The sequence below is a fragment of the Nicotiana tabacum genome, chromosome 17 (genome assembly GCF_000715075.1).
Source record: "Nicotiana tabacum cultivar K326 chromosome 17, ASM71507v2, whole genome shotgun sequence".
Lineage (NCBI taxonomy): Eukaryota > Viridiplantae > Streptophyta > Magnoliopsida > Solanales > Solanaceae > Nicotiana > Nicotiana tabacum.
The window spans coordinates 115,882,721-115,899,094 of NC_134096.1; the positions used below are offsets into that span (position 1 = coordinate 115,882,721).

At 37.1% G+C, this 16,374-nt stretch overlaps 2 protein-coding genes across 4 annotated transcripts in view; both read left to right on the plus strand.

Moving 5' to 3' along the window:
- LOC107764487 (transcriptional corepressor LEUNIG) lies at positions 1–12,193 on the plus strand. 3 transcript variants are annotated; one of them, XR_012701438.1, is made up of 15 exons: positions 1–225; positions 668–716; positions 798–900; positions 7,198–7,247; positions 7,352–7,579; positions 7,750–7,902; positions 8,049–8,090; positions 8,315–8,465; positions 9,121–9,230; positions 9,317–9,463; positions 10,039–10,194; positions 10,633–10,749; positions 10,846–11,043; positions 11,261–11,374; positions 12,071–12,193. XR_012701438.1 is itself a non-coding variant. In XM_075234893.1 (14 exons), the coding sequence occupies exons 1-13, from the start codon at positions 155–157 to the stop codon at positions 11,017–11,019; spliced, it is 1,551 nt and encodes a 516-aa protein (XP_075090994.1). In that variant the 5' UTR covers positions 1–154; the 3' UTR covers positions 11,020–11,043; positions 11,261–11,698. The 3 variants fall into 3 exon arrangements, 2 of the variants coding, with proteins under 2 accessions (XP_075090994.1, XP_075090995.1); XM_075234893.1 differs by lacking the exon at positions 12,071–12,193 and having other exon boundaries at positions 11,261–11,698; XM_075234894.1 differs by lacking the exon at positions 12,071–12,193 and having other exon boundaries at positions 7,460–7,579; positions 11,261–11,698.
- The window catches only part of LOC142171617 (transcriptional corepressor LEUNIG_HOMOLOG-like), an 18,794-nt gene continuing 14,590 nt past the window's right edge, over positions 12,171–16,374 (plus strand). The window contains exons 1-2 of the mRNA XM_075234895.1: positions 12,171–12,354; positions 12,445–12,552. Of these exons, the coding sequence (XP_075090996.1) occupies positions 12,482–12,552 (71 nt within the window). The 5' untranslated portion in view covers positions 12,171–12,354; positions 12,445–12,481. The remainder of the gene's footprint in view (positions 12,355–12,444; positions 12,553–16,374) is intronic.

Sequence of the window (16,374 nt, forward strand, 5' to 3'; positions counted from 1 at the left end):
GCTCCTACTTGGAATACGCTAAAGATGTCATTTTTGATGCTGGGTTTGTGTCTTGCTGTTATGTTGAGCTTGGCTTTTTCCTCAAGTGGATGCTAAGATTTCAGATTTATTGTCATCCATTTGTGAATTACCAAATTTATCTCCTCCAAGAGACATGCCATCAAGCTCACAGTTTCTTGAGATGAGTGAAATGGATGGCATGCTTCCATTTGCAAGCAATTCCGGGTAATAGCATGTTATGTTTATTGCTAAACTGACCATTTTTCCATATTTTAATCTATTTTACAATGTCTGCCAAGTCGCTTCAACGAGGATAAAGGTTGAGCGCTTGAGTTGAGGCTATGTTCTCCTTGGTCTGATGTCATCGTCTTAAGCCACTAAGGCAACAAAAGAAGATTGACCAAAATCACGTTCTTGTTCTATCTATGTATTGCTATTATGACCTTCTGATATATTAAATGCCAAGAGTTTCTTGCAAAACTTGGCTATCAAGACATGCTCTTTATTCTAGTACTAGAACCAACTGTCTTAGCCGGTAATATGAGATAGAGTTTTCACATTATCTTGATAATACATGCATGTTTTGTATGTGAAAACATTACGTTGGTTGTTGAAGTTTGTGTATCAGAATCTTCTAATTTCTATGATGTATGTTCATGTCCTTCAGCTATCCATTGCAGCAAATTCCAACTGTTCCTCCACAGTGGAATGCAAGAGTATGTTTAACTTTCCCCAAAACATTTGCAAGCTTTTTAATAATTACTTGAAAATAATTGAAAAGGTTTTATTCTTCCCAGGATGACATGCCTGGTATAAACTTTGGAGGAGCTACACAATTGGGACCAAATATTCGCGCCCCTGCAAATGCTTTGCCTCATTTGCCAGAACCTTCTGATGCGGGTTTGTTTATATTTTGGCTTTAAATATATTTCACATTTAGTTTGTAGAATCTTTTGTCTTTAGCATTGATAATGTTGGACATGTGAACAGTTGATTGATTTTTCTCTTACAAGTCACTCAACATGCATTAAGAACAAATCCATTAGAAGGATAAATGCGCATATATCGAAGAGGACTGGCTCACTTTTAATGTGCAGCACATTATAAATCCCTTTTATTTTGGATTATTATATGTCTACCATAACTAGGTTTTGCTGATGTACTTGTTAGTTATTAGTCCTTCCAGGACAAATTAAACATTTCTCTGCTTTGGTGGGAAACTAATAACAGACGCTCTGCTGCTCTTGCTATCAGGCTCTGCATCAAATCCTTTTAGCCAAATGAAGATTGTTTGATTACTATCTTCCTATAAGCATGGGATGGAGAAGTTGATATTTTGAGAAAGCTGCTACTTAGTTATTAATACAATTTACCTTATCAAAAAAAAGAAAAGAAAGTCATGCAATGAGAGAGGGATCACCTATCATCTTTGAAAATGATGAAGAGGCATGAACAATCTGTTACTTCTTCATAATATTGAGCATTTGACTCCCTTGTAATACCAGCTTTAACTGTGACTACAACCTTAGTGTTTTTGTGTTGAATAACTTCCGATTCAAACATTTCAAAAGGTATTAAGCATTAAATGATAGTGGTTGCTTTCTCCCTATTATTAGATATTTGTTGCTATTTTCTGAACCAAATAGATATCTGGGAGAAAAAGCTCTTCGGGAAGTTTGTTATTGCTTTTGCTATTGGTGGAAAAAGGATGCAATACTATTGTAGTGTACAAGTCAAAGCTTACCACGACCATGTAGATGTGGTCTTGAGTATCTATCTTTTACCCGTAAAGTAATGGTACATTGGTAGATTCAGGATCAGGGGCTTGAAGCGTTAGGTTTGAGATGATATAGTTACATCTAGAACGATGTATGATTGAAGTTATAGCGCTAATTGTGATAATATTGCAACAATGCAATTGGTCCTTGTTGTGTTGGAGAACAAATTAAATTGAACTCTTGAAAGTAGTCTTTTATAGGTGATTATGAAGGTAAATCCACACGGGGAACACAGAAGAGACAGAAGTTGTGATAGTGATCCGTATCAAGTAATAATGCTTCTATTGGAAAGTTTGTAGTATTGCTTTATAGAAAAGATGAAGCTGGAGAAATGCATGGTCAATCTCTTAGTTAAATTTCGAAAGACTAAGATTCCTATTGGTGGTCATATTAGGAAAATTGACCATTGTGGCTTGGACTAACCTTTCACAGATGGGATTAGCTTACCCTTTATAGGCTTATTAAATAATATCAGTCTTTGTTGGTTAGTGAATAAGCATTTCTTGGGGTAACCAGATGAGTATTAAAACCAAGCAAAAGACTATATCTTTCGTTCCTATAGCGGATGTTTATTCAGGAAAGTGGTTTGGCTTAGATCTTTTCGGAAGGTGGGAATCCTTGTTTGATTTTTTGAATATCCTCCTTCCTTGGATTAGTACTGGGGAAACCTAGATTCAACGTAGGAAGAATCAGAAACAGACTTGAAAAAGATGAGCTGTGTCCTGGAGCAGTATGCATATGATTGAGGAAGATTCAGAAATTCAAGATTCAGTTGAAGGAAAGAATAAAGGGAAAATGGGAGTATTATTTTTCAAGGGACGGGGAATACTTCCTTGTAGCCTGTTCGACATCTTAAGGTGGATAGGAGGGAGACTATAGGTGGAAGAGAGTTCCCTAAGTTGGTAAAAGGGAAAAAAGATCAGAATTCAGTTCCCTTGAATTCCATAAAGGTTACCAGTCTTTTCTACTTGAAGCTCTGAAAACAAAAGATCTAACACACATAATGAAGTGTTTACACTGATAGCTGCTCTCTTCTTACTTCACTGCCTGTTAGTCAGTGGTACAGAACCAGCAAGACCTTACCAGCTTAGAGAAAAGCAAAGGATCCACCTAAATGGGAAGCTTGACCTTCTAAGGTCCTTCGCGCAGTCACATGATATCTCATAGAGCAGCAAGAATGGCTTAAGAGCGGCCAAATACTTCTCAACTTGGGACCTGAATTTTGTGTCGTTGAGCTAGAAACGATCCAAATGGAATTTCTTGTGACTACAGAAAACTTCTCAAATTGGGACCTGACATTTATGTCGTTGAGCTAGAAACGATCCAAATGGAAACTCCTGTCACAAAATTCTTCCTTCATATCTTGTCATGTAGCTGATCTCTCTTCCAAACAAGCTCAGATAATGAGACTCAGCTTGAAGCCATCTTAAAGCGTCTAAATCCATTGTCCTTAACGTTAATCAAGTACTGCATTTTCTCAGGTATTCTCCAGTCAAGGGAACCTATTTCAGAGTTTACTCGTTTTCGAGTGTCTAAAATCATTTAATCTAAGGTTATTCTGATTTCGGCAAGGTTTAATTAGAAGCTCAAAGTACATCTATGACTACTACTTGTTGGGGGTGGAGAAATACATAAACCTCCAGTTAGGAATTCTTTCTCTTTCCCTTTAACCATTTTAAAGAGTGTGGAAAAGCAAAGGAGTATATACCAAAGCGGAAAGCTTGTATGTTTTCCTCTTATACAAGTCTTAATAAATGTGCTCAGCCAATATAAGCATAAATATAAACATTTTGTTATGCAAATATGGTGGCGCCTTCTCCTACGAATCTTGCATCAACCACTTTATTGGATCAATAAAGAGATAATGAATTTCCAAGTGACATTAGCTGCGATTAGCATGGCCGGGATCATATTTTAAAGAACATGGGCATAAAACAAAATTTTTATCAACATGCATATAGCCCTATGCTCCTTGTGGGGTGTTCATTTGGATTAATTATGACACACCAAATATGTTCATGAATCTCCAATCATACTTTTTTTGATGAAATCCGATATTTTCGAGGTTGCAGAGAAGTCATAAATAAAGGGTCCTATCATGTGCGATTTGACCGATCTTAGCTGTGATTAGCATGACCGGAGTCATATTTTACAGAATATGGGAATAAAACAAACTTTTCTTCGACATGCATGCCCTATGCTCCCTCGTGGTATTCATTTGGATTAATTGTGACACACCAAATTTGTTCACGAATCTCCTAATCATACTCTTCTTGATAAAATCCGATCTTGTCGAGGTTGCAGAGGAGTTGTCATAAATAAAGAGTATCATCACAGGCGATATGACTATTAGATGCAGCAGAAAAAGTCCTCCTCAACATGTCAAGTCCTTGCTCAGAACTAAAGATCCTGAACATCGGCACTCACTTTGTAGGTTCATAGGACTTTCTCATTCATCTTAAGAGATCATCTATCCTACAACCTACACCACCAACCTTAATAAAAGTGTCCTACTTTCTACTTTAGCTTGTTCCTAATGACCTTGGACCTATTTCCTTACATGTAAAGTGAGATCTTGATCCCATAAAATTGAAGTACAGTAATAGCATTTCATATTATTTTTAAGTACTTTTTAACATTTCAAAAGGTTTTTTCTTTTACATTTCTTCTACTAGTCTTAATATGGTAATCATTCAAGTATTTTAACTTTACTAATCACGCTCGAGTCATTTTCAAACCGAAATATATAGCTTCAACTTGAATGTGCCTAAATATATTGGTGAGTCATGCCACCTTGATAAAAATATTACCCGGACTATATGCAATAAGAGCTCGATCGTTTTCCATCTATTTTCTGACCACCCTAAGTTTCCAAATTGAGTTTCTTAACCTTGAGCACTAGTCCAATACGATGAATGGCTAGTATGATATTCACTATGGTTCTTTAAGCAAGTTCTTTCTATAGCACATATGCGGCACCTACTTGCCTAATATGAGACAAGTAACGGTGTTAACCTCCCCTCAAAGAAGTGATGACCTCTTACAACTTGTAAATTGCCATTGTTCACGTTCACATAAAAGAGTAAAAAATAGGACGAGGGATTGATGAGGGCCGTTTTAGCCTTTGAAAGACCCTCATATAGAGCTAACATGACCTGCTACATACAAGTATCGCCAAATAAAGATGGCCAAAAGGAGGTCTACCATGGGAAAGGTTACCCAACTAGCTAACATAGAAATAGATTCTCGAATAGCAATTGTCTCTACGTGAATCTCTTCTTGACCTAGCCAAGCCACATGGACACCAATTAGGATAGGAACTACGTGTCATAGATTTATAAATGTGGCTTGCATGGGCCTAAGGTGGCTTTGTTCAATTAGTTAGGGCTATTAAGTGAGCCGCATTGTTCGAAAATACAACTTAACTCGCTTAATCTTAGCTTGTCTTTTTAACAATTCAGGCATATGTAACTTTAAGGTCGACTAATGTTCGTGAAAATAATTATTTTGACATAAGTGTAAACCTAAGTTGCTCGGATACATGTGCAGGTGTCAGGCAGGTGTGCGGATCTAGAGATCGGATCATTCGAGATGTAAATTCTAAGATTCGGGAATATGGATCCTAGTACGGATATATGTGCGGGGATCCAACTAAAAATAATTCTAAAAATATAAAAATATCTCTAAATTATGAGAAATATTTGTGGAATACTTAGCTATAACTTGTCAAATGTGAATTTCTTCACTATTTTCAAGTTGTAGGCATGATTTCTTGATTTTCTTCCATTCTCGGATTCTCCTACAAGTTAACTATTTTATAGTTATCTTTCATTTATAATTTAGATTAGATATCTAATTATTAATATAAAAATTAGAGTTAGTGTCTGTCAAGCTTTCCCAAATTCTCGAAGGCTCCGTCTTCTCCATTCTCAATTGATGCTCTATGCTGCTCTTTCTGCCCGATCAAGAGGAAAAGCAGAAAGTAAAGGATTGATTTTCTAGATAAGGTATGCCACTTTTTCAAATTACCTTAGTTTTGGTTCTGATTTCGGGAATCAAATTATATCTTGTCTCGAATTTTTCGTCCGTCGTGGTAAAAGTACCCAAAATCGTTTGACCAGATCCGGTACGGATCCCATACCCACACCCACACCAGTGTTGTGTTTACACGGGTGCGCACCTAAACTGCCGTGTCAGAGCAACTTAGGTGTAAACCCCATTAAGAGTTTTCTTTAATGTTACATTCATAGAGAATAAAAAGATTATATAGATATTAATGTGAAAATATTTTCCGATTTGATTCTAAGATGTAAATCTATTATACTATCCGTGTGTGTGGGTGTAATTTGAGCTTGAACTCGAGTTCGAGGTTTTTAATTAGCTTGTTACTATATTAAGTCATGCTTGAACTTGTCTACTTTATTTGAGTTGAGCTCTACTCCAATTTAGAGAAAGAAGCGAGGATTCATATAGCCGACCCCAACCTGTTTGCGACTGAGGCATAGTTGTTGTTGAGCTCTACTCCAATTTGAAGCTAGTTCGATGTTTGAGCTTGAGTTTGAACTTGACTTGTAAAGCTCAAGGATGAAAAACTGAGGTCAGCTTAATCAGATTAGCTGAGGTAGCTATTGATGACTCTCATTTCCTTGGTGATTATGCCAATGGGTAGTGAGGCATTAAATTTAGTAACATCTTTACAACTAAGATTATATATGACACTCTTCCCCATTTGAACAAAGATGCATGTTGCAGGTTGAAGTAATAAAAGGATGAACATATGACAGCTTAGGAATAAGATCCACCAGAACAAGTATACAGTGGGGGCATTCAATAAAGTTCTGAAAATAGAACTCTGATTCAATGCACTTTCCCTTTGCATCTTTTTAACTTTTGATTTTTGAAGATGATGCTCTGTGTATGCAATTGATTTCCGTTGGTTTGCTGACCAATCCTTTACTACTATGTTTCCTTGTTCTAGTTCCAGTTTCACTTTGAAGATTCAAATCATTATCACTGGAAGTTGTCATAGAAAAACACACTAGGCAAACTAACACAGAAGGAAGTATGAATAAGCAGATTATCTTAAGACTTAGATTCAGCAAAATAATCAGTGTGATGAGTGCTTTGCGCTTGCATGTTCTCTTCAGAATAACCACCAGGAGAAGTTCTTGCAGTGATCATATAGATGACATTTCAAATACTTTTTAACGATAGGTTGCACAATGTTCCCAACTAGCTTGGAATTGAGGCTTAGTTGTTGTTGTTAATAGATTGTACAATGTGCCATCATGTTAGTAGATTAGCCAATTTATTCCCTTCAATATTTCTGTTGGCATTTTATGCACTTTTAGATCTCCTTATCTTTCTCTTTTTTAATTTTCAAATTTCCTGTGATTTTTTTTTTGCATTGTACCTGCAGGGAACAACAGGTTTCTCCAACAATCATCTCATCAAGGATGGCCGTTAGTTGTGAGTGTCTCGAACTTTTGCATCAATAGAAATGTATAGTCCATTATGGTGTTTTAGTTCGGGTTCAAATTTAAGTTGATTCATTCCTTTTATATTCAACCCAGGGAGTTGGCCCAGTTCCCCCTGTCATTAGCCATCAAGTAGTACATCCTAGTGTAATAGTACCAACTCAAAAGGAACAGTTTTTGAGAACTAAATTCTCTCCTCAACAGGATGCCTTACCAGAAGTGGCAGTTCAAACGTTTGATAAGATCAACTTTCCTGCCCCTGCAAGTTCTGGTGATTTCAATCGTGTGCTCATTCAAGCTGGATCGAGTGGAAAAGATGCAGGAGTAAGTTGAATTCTCAACTAATCCTGTCGCTCCTAGTGATTGTAGCACGCTGCAATTATTTTAGCCGTGAAATAGGCCATGTATTGGTTTTCAGGATTTTATGTTCTGTGATTGAGATCTTTTTCCTGCCTCACTATTTCTTCTATTTTTCTTCCTCCGGTATTGCACAGATGCTTGGTGATAAAAATAAAAGAACCCCGAAGAATTTACCAGTTGACAAGCAAATATTAGCTCCTATAGGAGGAAAGCAAATGAAAGATTCTGGGAAGCAAATTGCAGTGCAGGAGCAAGCGAACCAGCTGAGATTGCAGTCTTCAAATAAGGTTGGTCTTAGATCATAAAGCAAGTAACTGATTTTGATTTGAATATCTTCAAATTTCAGCAATATTTTAGCAGTACAAGACTTAATGGAGACATGTGCATCTTCCCCTATTTGGCGACTAATTTATTTACATGTGTTTTGAATCAGAGTGGCAGAAAGAGGAAAACGTCATCGATTTCTCTGGCAGCTGTAAGATCATTTTCTGCATCTACTTCTTAAAGCCCTTCATGTACTGGTGTTTCCATTTCACTCTGCCGCTGACATTTGCATCTTTTTTTGTGGATTGGACTTCCCTTTCTTAATTTATTCTTGTTTCTGTCACCTTTATAGTCACTTGGACGAATGAGTATGAAATGTCTATGTAGTCTTCGTCAACTTTATTCTTGCTCATTTAATATATTCCTGAGATGTAGGTTGGGAAAGAGAAAGCTACTACAGATCATATTATGAATGGCAATATCGACAGCTACTTATCCCGGGGAGATGCTGGTCTGATTGCTGCAAGTAATTCACTCGCTGCATTGAGGAAAAGTATTGCTGCTTGCATTGAATCTGACCGGAAAGGTAGGTTACAACTTACAACAAGCTTAATGGGTCAAAAAAAATTAATATTAAAAAAGATAGTAATTTAGATAATTGACAGTCAACAGAAATTAATCCTCCATGAATCATTTTACAAGTTTAGATTTAGGCTCTGATGTTGAACTGTACATAACCGGTCTCACCTTTTGTTAGGTTCTAACCTCACCCAGCTAGTTCGTGCATCTAATTCTCTTATGTTCAGGAATAACACTACCCCAAGCAAACCCAATCGTGCTAAGTTTATTAGCATTATACCCTGCTTCATTCATCCAGATGCCACTAGTGTTTTAGGGGACTAGTGGAAGATTCATAGCACATATCTGAAGGTGTATAGTTGATGTAAGATATTGTACTTTGTTATGAACCTCTTTGCTTAAAAGCAAGTAGTGATGTGGCAGCTGCTCATGGCGGCAAATAGATGGTGTCATCTGTAAGCTTCTGTTGTGAAATTTGCAAGATTTTATATTGCTTCTGTATAATTGTATCTTAAAACGGGGGAAAATGAAAAGAATGTGTGGTGTCACATTTAGGGTTTGAGATCAAGCACTGTAGCTTCCGACTTTTTGAGGCTCTTACCCTGTTGGATAAATTGCTGGTTATCAGCATAAAGGATAATTGACTTCATATTGCGTTGCAGGCATCACTATTAAAGAGATTGGAAGCCTTCACGCAACAAAGAGCAAGCTCCTATGTTGCCACTTCCATTCACAAGGAAAGTTGTTGGCTACTGCTGGTCACGAGAGGAAGGTTTGTTTTGCTTATAAAAGGATTTTTAATGGGAGAGCGCTTCTCTCAATTTCTCCTGTTAACGAACTTGTACGATCTATGTTTAGGTTGTAATTTGGGACGTGGAAAATAGTGATGTTAAATGTGGAGAAGGTCATGCTCATCTCATTACAGATATCCGTTTTAGACCAAACTCAATGGTGTTTGCAACATCCTCTTTTGACAGAACTGTGATGTTATGGGATGCAGCCAAGGTACTACCTCGATTTTCCATACCAAGTTCTTGGCAAATGAGTCTTTCAGTTATTTCTTTTACAAGTTCCATCCATCTCAGAAATAGCAGTCAGCATAGTCAAATCAACCAGGATATGTATTCACAAGTTTAAACTTCTACGATTTCGTCGTTCTTGGTCAACATTATTTCTTCTATTTCTGTGCTATTATTATCCTGATTGTTTTCCTTTTACTTAGATGAGATTACATATTCTTCTTTTAGCAAGCAGCTACTCAGACTCTATTATCAATTGGCGTTCACTGCCACATTCATTATCTCTGCACTGAGGATAAAAGATTTATCACTAATATGTACAGAATCATCATCTTGTGCTGTCTAACACATTTCATTTGACTCAATATTTGAGGAACTTGCTGTTACCAAAACATCTTTTGCAGTCTCTAGACCTTCAGAATATCTTTTTCTTCTTCTTATGGTTATCAGGACTTTTCTAATAATGATAACTGTCTAATATCTTGAGTTTCTTCCCTTTTTCTTCTGTGTCTATTACTACCATGATACTGTACCTATTTCACCAATTTTTTCTTAATCCAGCCAAGCAACCCTTTCAAAAGCCTTGTCGGGCACGTTGAGCATGTGATGTTCACAGATTTTCATCCAACAAAGGCCGGTCTCCTCAGCTCTTGTGATAGCAATGATGAGATTAGACTGTGGGATGTCGATGAGGGCGATTGCAAACTCATTTTTAAGGTGGGTATCTCTACTTCTTTGTTTTTTAAACGTTGATGAAGAGGTGCCTCTGCTTGACATAGGAAGGGCCTCCATATTTTGGTATTACCTGTTTTTCTGTTCTATTTCAATTTTGAGCTGACATATCTACCTGATCTAAGTCATCTTCAAATCGGTTCTCCTGAATTCCTGCATTTAGATTGTGGAAAATGTTTTTCTTATTGTTCTACTTACCTGCGAGCAATTTCAAAGTTTTCAAGATCAGTAGGCCTCAACATGTAAATACACATGCGATAGTTTAGGAAATAAAAGGGTTGAGTTTCATAATATTATTTGAACCAACATCCATAATCACGTTCAGCGAGGCAAAGTACAGTGTCTAAACTAAGTGATTTTCTAGAGAATTAGCTATTATCCATTCACGAAAGGTTCGTTGACTTGCTCTTGGTACAAATGCAGGGAGGTAGTAGACAAGTTAGATTTCAACCTCGATTTGGGAACTTATTGGCAAGTTCTACAGGAAATGTTATAAATATATTTGATGTGGAGACTAACAGCATCCAACAAAAGTTCGAAGTAAGATTGTCTATTCCCGGTTAAGCTTGTTTTAAATTTCTACTATGCTGCATTATTGTATCATATCAAAGTGGTCTCCTTTTCTTTGATATACAGGGTCATGTCAGAGACGTCCGTTCAATCTGTTGGGATATGAGCGGGAATTTCCTGGCATCTGTGAGCGAGGATAGTGCACGGATATGGTGTGTTAGCGGAGGAAAGTGTTTACATGAACTTTGCTCCAGTGGCAATAAGTTCCAGTCATGCACTTTCCACCCTGACCGCGCTTAACTCTTGGCGATTGGTTCTCATGAGGTATGCTTAACAGAATTTCTGCTGAAGCTTTGAGCTCGTAGATTAAGTTCTTTGTAGACTTGGCTTGATTAATGTCTATATAGTTGCACAACAACAAATGTAACCTAGGACTATTCACATGTAAACATCTCAAACCGTGTTACAGATAACTTTTTAGATGATCCTAGATTCTTTTGATATTTCATGAGGGGAAGTAACATGTCGAGTGTTGTTGCAGTTACTGGAGCTGTGGAATCCAATGTACTAGAGCCACAGAACTTGGCCACACCGAGCACATGATGATATAATTTCTTCATTTGCAGATTCACCTCCGACAGGAACCATAGCCTCAGTGAGTCATGACCAGTATATCAAGATATGGCAGTGATACTTTGTTGCATGCCAGTTTCTGCGGCTATACCCCATGCTCTCAGCTTCCATTATTAATTTACTGATGCTTCTTGGTTTATGACTTTTACTTGGGACAAAGCAAGAAGACTATTCTTGATTTTGTTGAGGGATACACACCATTTACCTGGAATGAGTTATTTGAATGGTTGTATCACTACAGAAACAGTCACAAACTTTGATTCATAGTTTCAGACTCTAGTTAATCTTGACATTGTACTCTCTTCCCTATTTTATTGTTTGGAAATTGAATTTAAAATGTTAATTAGAATTGTCTATGAAATACCTAATATAAAAATTTAGTCTATGGATAAAGTTTTAAAATGAATAATTAATGTAGTTAAATTCTTAAATTGGAAAGTTTGTAAAAAACATTATTATTAGTTAAAATGATTTATTTTATTTGACATACTTTTGAATATAATTATATCTCATACATTTTAGGGAGGAGTATTTATTAGGCTTGATTTGGGATTGTTTTAATTTTTTTTTAAATTGTTACTTATAATTATACGATTATCAACTTTTGATGTAACGGAAATAGGATCAAACAATCAATTTAATAACCTGATTGGGCCGATCCCAAAATCTTCCTCATTGTTAAATGTTTTTTTTTTTATAACCGTGGTGTCCGGGCCAGCTTGCGCATAGTGTCACATTTTACCAGTAACACGTAACAGGTAACTCTATGCAACAAGATTTGGATAGATGACAAGAAATTACCTAGTATTTACCTCCAGATTTGAACTGACACTTCATGGTTCTCACACCTTGGTTGTATCTTACTCATTGTTAATAATCCCAATCAAAACCCCAGCACTCACAAATCACTAAAAAAAAATGGAGTTGAAGGAATCGAGTAGAAGAGAAGAAGTATCATCGGCAAAAGCAGTACAGGCTGGAGCTTTGGCTCCTGGAATCAACGTCCGTATATTTTTCCCCTTTCTTCGCAAATATGTTTTTTTAAAACTTTAAATTCCTCTGTTGTAGTTGATTTTTCGTTTTTGGGTTCAGGGTCCTACAAGGAATACGCTAAAGAGTTGCATTTTTAATGCTGGGTTTGTGTCTTGCTGTTATATTGGACTTGGCTTTTTCGTCAAGTACTTTTCTTCTTCTTAGCAGGTATGTTTCAGCTTTTGTTATTCAATGTTGTAGATTTGATTTGCATTGGTGTATAGTTCTGCATTTCCTTAGTCAGATTCTCTGTTCTGGTTAATGGTAGCCCGTGTGGTTTCTTTGGCAGCTCCAGGGGTCTCAGGCAAGGTGACCCCCTATCCCCCATGTTATTCATTCTAGTGATGGATGCTCTGAGCAAGATGATGGATCGTGCGGCGGGCGGAGGTTTCTTGAGAGGATTCTCAGCTCCGATTGGGGTGCTCAGTGTCCAAAGAGTCTCACATTTGCTTTTTGCGGATGACACACTGGTTTTCTGTGATGCCGACATGAATCAGTTGACCTACCTGAAGCAGGTCCTGCAGTGGTTTCAGTTAGTATCAGGACTCAAAATCAACATCGGCAAGTGTGAGATTTTCCCGGTAGGTGTGGTTACTAATATTGATGCCTTGTCTGGTGTTCTCAGATGCAAGGTGGGTTCCCTTCCCACTACTTACCTGGGTCTCCCTTTGGGCGCTTCATATAAGGATACTACGGTTTGGAATCCAGTGATCGAACGGGTTGAAAAAAGATTAGCAGGGTGGCAGAAACGGTATTTGTCAAAAGGAGGTAAGGAAGTGCTTATCAAAAGCACTTTATCGAGTATGCCCACCTACTACTTATCACTGTTGCAAGCACCGGTGAGCATCACAGAAAAACTGGAGCGACTTCAAAGGAACTTTCTGTAGGATGCGGCGGATGGAACTAGAAAGTTTCATCTAGTGAATTGGCAGACAATCACTTCCCCAAAGAAGTGGGGTGGACTTGGAGTGAAAGATCTTAGGGTTTTTAACAGAGCTTTAATGGGGAAGTGGTTGTGGAGATTCGGGGTAGAAGAGCATGCTCTATGGAGGGAGGTCATAGTAGAAAAGTACGACTCAACGGGAGGGGGTTGGAGGACCAAGGCGATCACAACACCTTTCGGGTGTGGCATGTGGAGGAGTATCATGAAGAATTGGGAAGCATTCAGTGGCAACATCACTTATAGGGTGGGAGATGGAAGGAGAATCAGCTTTTGGAATCATAGATGGTGTGGAGAGGATACTCTCAGGGTCTCCTTCCTCCACGTCTTCAGAGTTTCAAACCAGAAAGAACTGATGGTCCAACAGATTCGCAAGGAGCTTGAAGGGGGTAGTATGGGACCTCTCATTCAGGAGAAACATGCAAGATTGGGAGATTGCGGAGCTCCAAGTTTTGTTGGCGCTGCTATACGGGCAAGACAGGCTTCAGCCATCCTGTGACTCTTGGAGATGGGGCTTGCGTGGCGATGGTTTGTTCACCGTAAAGTCCTTTTACCAGAGTATGTTGGTGAGAGAGGAGACCACTTTTCCATACTCCTCGATTTGGATTCCTAGGGCGCCCACGAAGGTGTGCTTTTTTGCATGGCTAGCGGCAAAGGGAGTGATCTTGACTGCTGAAAATCTCCGAAAGAGGGGAATTACACTTGTTAGTTGGTGCTACATGTGCAAAAGCTCAGGGGAAGAAGTTGATCACCTTATGTTGCATTGCCCTGTGTCCTCTGCTTTGTGGAGGGCAATCCTGAATCTTTTTGGTGTTCAATGGGTGATGCCAAGCACTGTAAAGGAAATGTTACATAGCTGGGGCGATTTTCGGAGAAGAAGAAAGCAGAAGGCGTGGAAGTTCGCCCCGTTAGCTCTCATGTGGGTAGTATGGGGGGAGAGAAATATAAGAGCTTTTGAGGAGATTGAGTCTCCTTTTTCACATCTTAAGAATAGTCTTTTATCTTTGATCGCTTTTTGGTGCACTCATTTAGCCCCTACTTGTATAGAAGATTGGGCGTTTTTTTGTAGAGAATCATGTTCTGATATAAATTCTCTACGTCTTTGGTATACTTCGTGTATACGAGAGTTCTCTCCCTTTTGATTAATACAATTTACCTTATCAAAAAAAGTATACTTGAAAACTGTCAAGTAAGCTTTGTATAACTAGATTAATCGATTTGGATAAAATAACTAAATAATCCTTACTTTGGAGGAATAGATTCCCACTTCAAATCTTTGATTTTGTGTAGTACCTGGAATAAGTGATAAAATGTATAATTACAAGATCATGTAACTAATTGACAGCATTTGTTGGATTATTTCTTTGGAAAATAAAGTTAATATCTAGGACAAAGAAGGGTTTTCCTAGACTCATTAGGACTAAGGGCCGAATGATCATCCTTAAGGTGTTCCATTCCCTCTGTGCATCATCTTTTCTACCAGCTGCAGAGACACACATATTCCATTTTCCTGGAAATATAAACTGGATAAAGTCAAAGAGTATTGCAGACAAACTAAACATTATTTGTCAGCTGACATGGTCTAAAAATGACTTCCCTCACTCTTGGGTAGAAGTTATCTCAACTCTTAATTTCATATCTATTCTCCTACCAACACTTGGACATTATAATCAATCTTTAGTATTCAAAAATTTCATCAAAACGCTATCTGATTCGCTAACATTATTTTCAATCTATAATCTAAAAAAATTCAGAAAATATTTGAAAAACGTTTGGAAAATGTTTCCATCGTATCACCATCCTAAATAAAAAAGAATTAGTACTTACTGTCTATTTTTCCAAGATATTGTCATCATCATGTGATTATTCGAGGAATATAACATACACTTTTAATCTTCATTCTGAGAATGAATTTACCTCACCGAAGTCCTTTTATGTCAAAATAGTTACTAAAAATGCTTTTTCTCTTAAATAATATTTATGTTAGAGCTAAAAATTGACAAATCATTAACATTGACATAGGGGCAAATAATAACATGTGAATTATTCTAAGACTTATGATAAATGCACTTATCATGTTTTATCGAATTCAAGATTTATGGTAAATGCAGTTATCATGTTTTATCGATTTTTAATCATTTTCAATCATGCAAGAATCAAACTTTACGTTGTTTTGGTGCATATCTCAAGCCATTCCGATATGTCAAATGGGGTTTGAAACTGCCTTGCTTTGGAATCACAATTGCTCAAATATGGCATATTCTTTCCTAGGAAGTAGTGTTGAAGACATAGTAAAGTCGATAAAAGTCTATTCTCTCTAACAACTTAAGTTTTTAAAAGAGATGGTTACACAATCTAACATGATTTTTATTGTTGATACAATCTAACATGGTAACAGAGCAGATAGAAGTCCTACGTTCAAGTCTCACCATCACTTATTGTTAAAAAGAAAGAAAAAATTCACATGGTTGATTTACAAAAAAATACTCAAACATGTACGTGAGGGAGCTGTTTGAAACATAATTAAGTAAATAAAAGTATACTCCTTTAGTAGTTTAACCATTTAGATGAAGCGGGTTACACAATTTATCACCTAGAACCATTGTTTTTAAAAGCGAAAGAGCAAAAAGGCAATAAGGTCCATGGGACGTGAATCGAAGAGCGAGAAATTAAGTACACAATTCTTCGGAATGAAGTGCACTATTCCGACATTAAAAAATATCAAATATATATGAATTTAGTATTATAATGATCAAATTGTAATTAAAAAAACTACTTTCAGTATTCAACAAACAATAATGTCGACACTAATCCAGCTCAAAGTTGAGATACAAAGAATTGACCGTTTGTTATTGAGGTCACTTTGAGTATTATTTTATGAAGCGCACACATCTATGAAGTGCATGGCTTCACCTATGAAGCAATAATCCATTTCTTCGCATAGTCTCATTGCTTTAAGCGACAAAGTGATGTCTTTTAATAGCACTAGATGATTAAATGCTCCTTAAAAAGAAATATGATGTTAATCTTTGCATAATATATAGATGTTA

Coding starts and splice junctions, on each gene's coding strand:
- LOC107764487 (XM_075234893.1), top strand. CDS start 155: ATGCCATCAAGCTCACAGTTTCTTGAGATGAGTGAAATGGATGGCATG. Junction 901..7,197: donor GCCAGAACCTTCTGATGCGG/GTTTGTTTATAT, acceptor TTGTACCTGCAG/GGAACAACAGGTTTCTCCAA. Junction 9,464..10,038: donor TGTTATGGGATGCAGCCAAG/GTACTACCTCGA, acceptor TTCTTAATCCAG/CCAAGCAACCCTTTCAAAAG.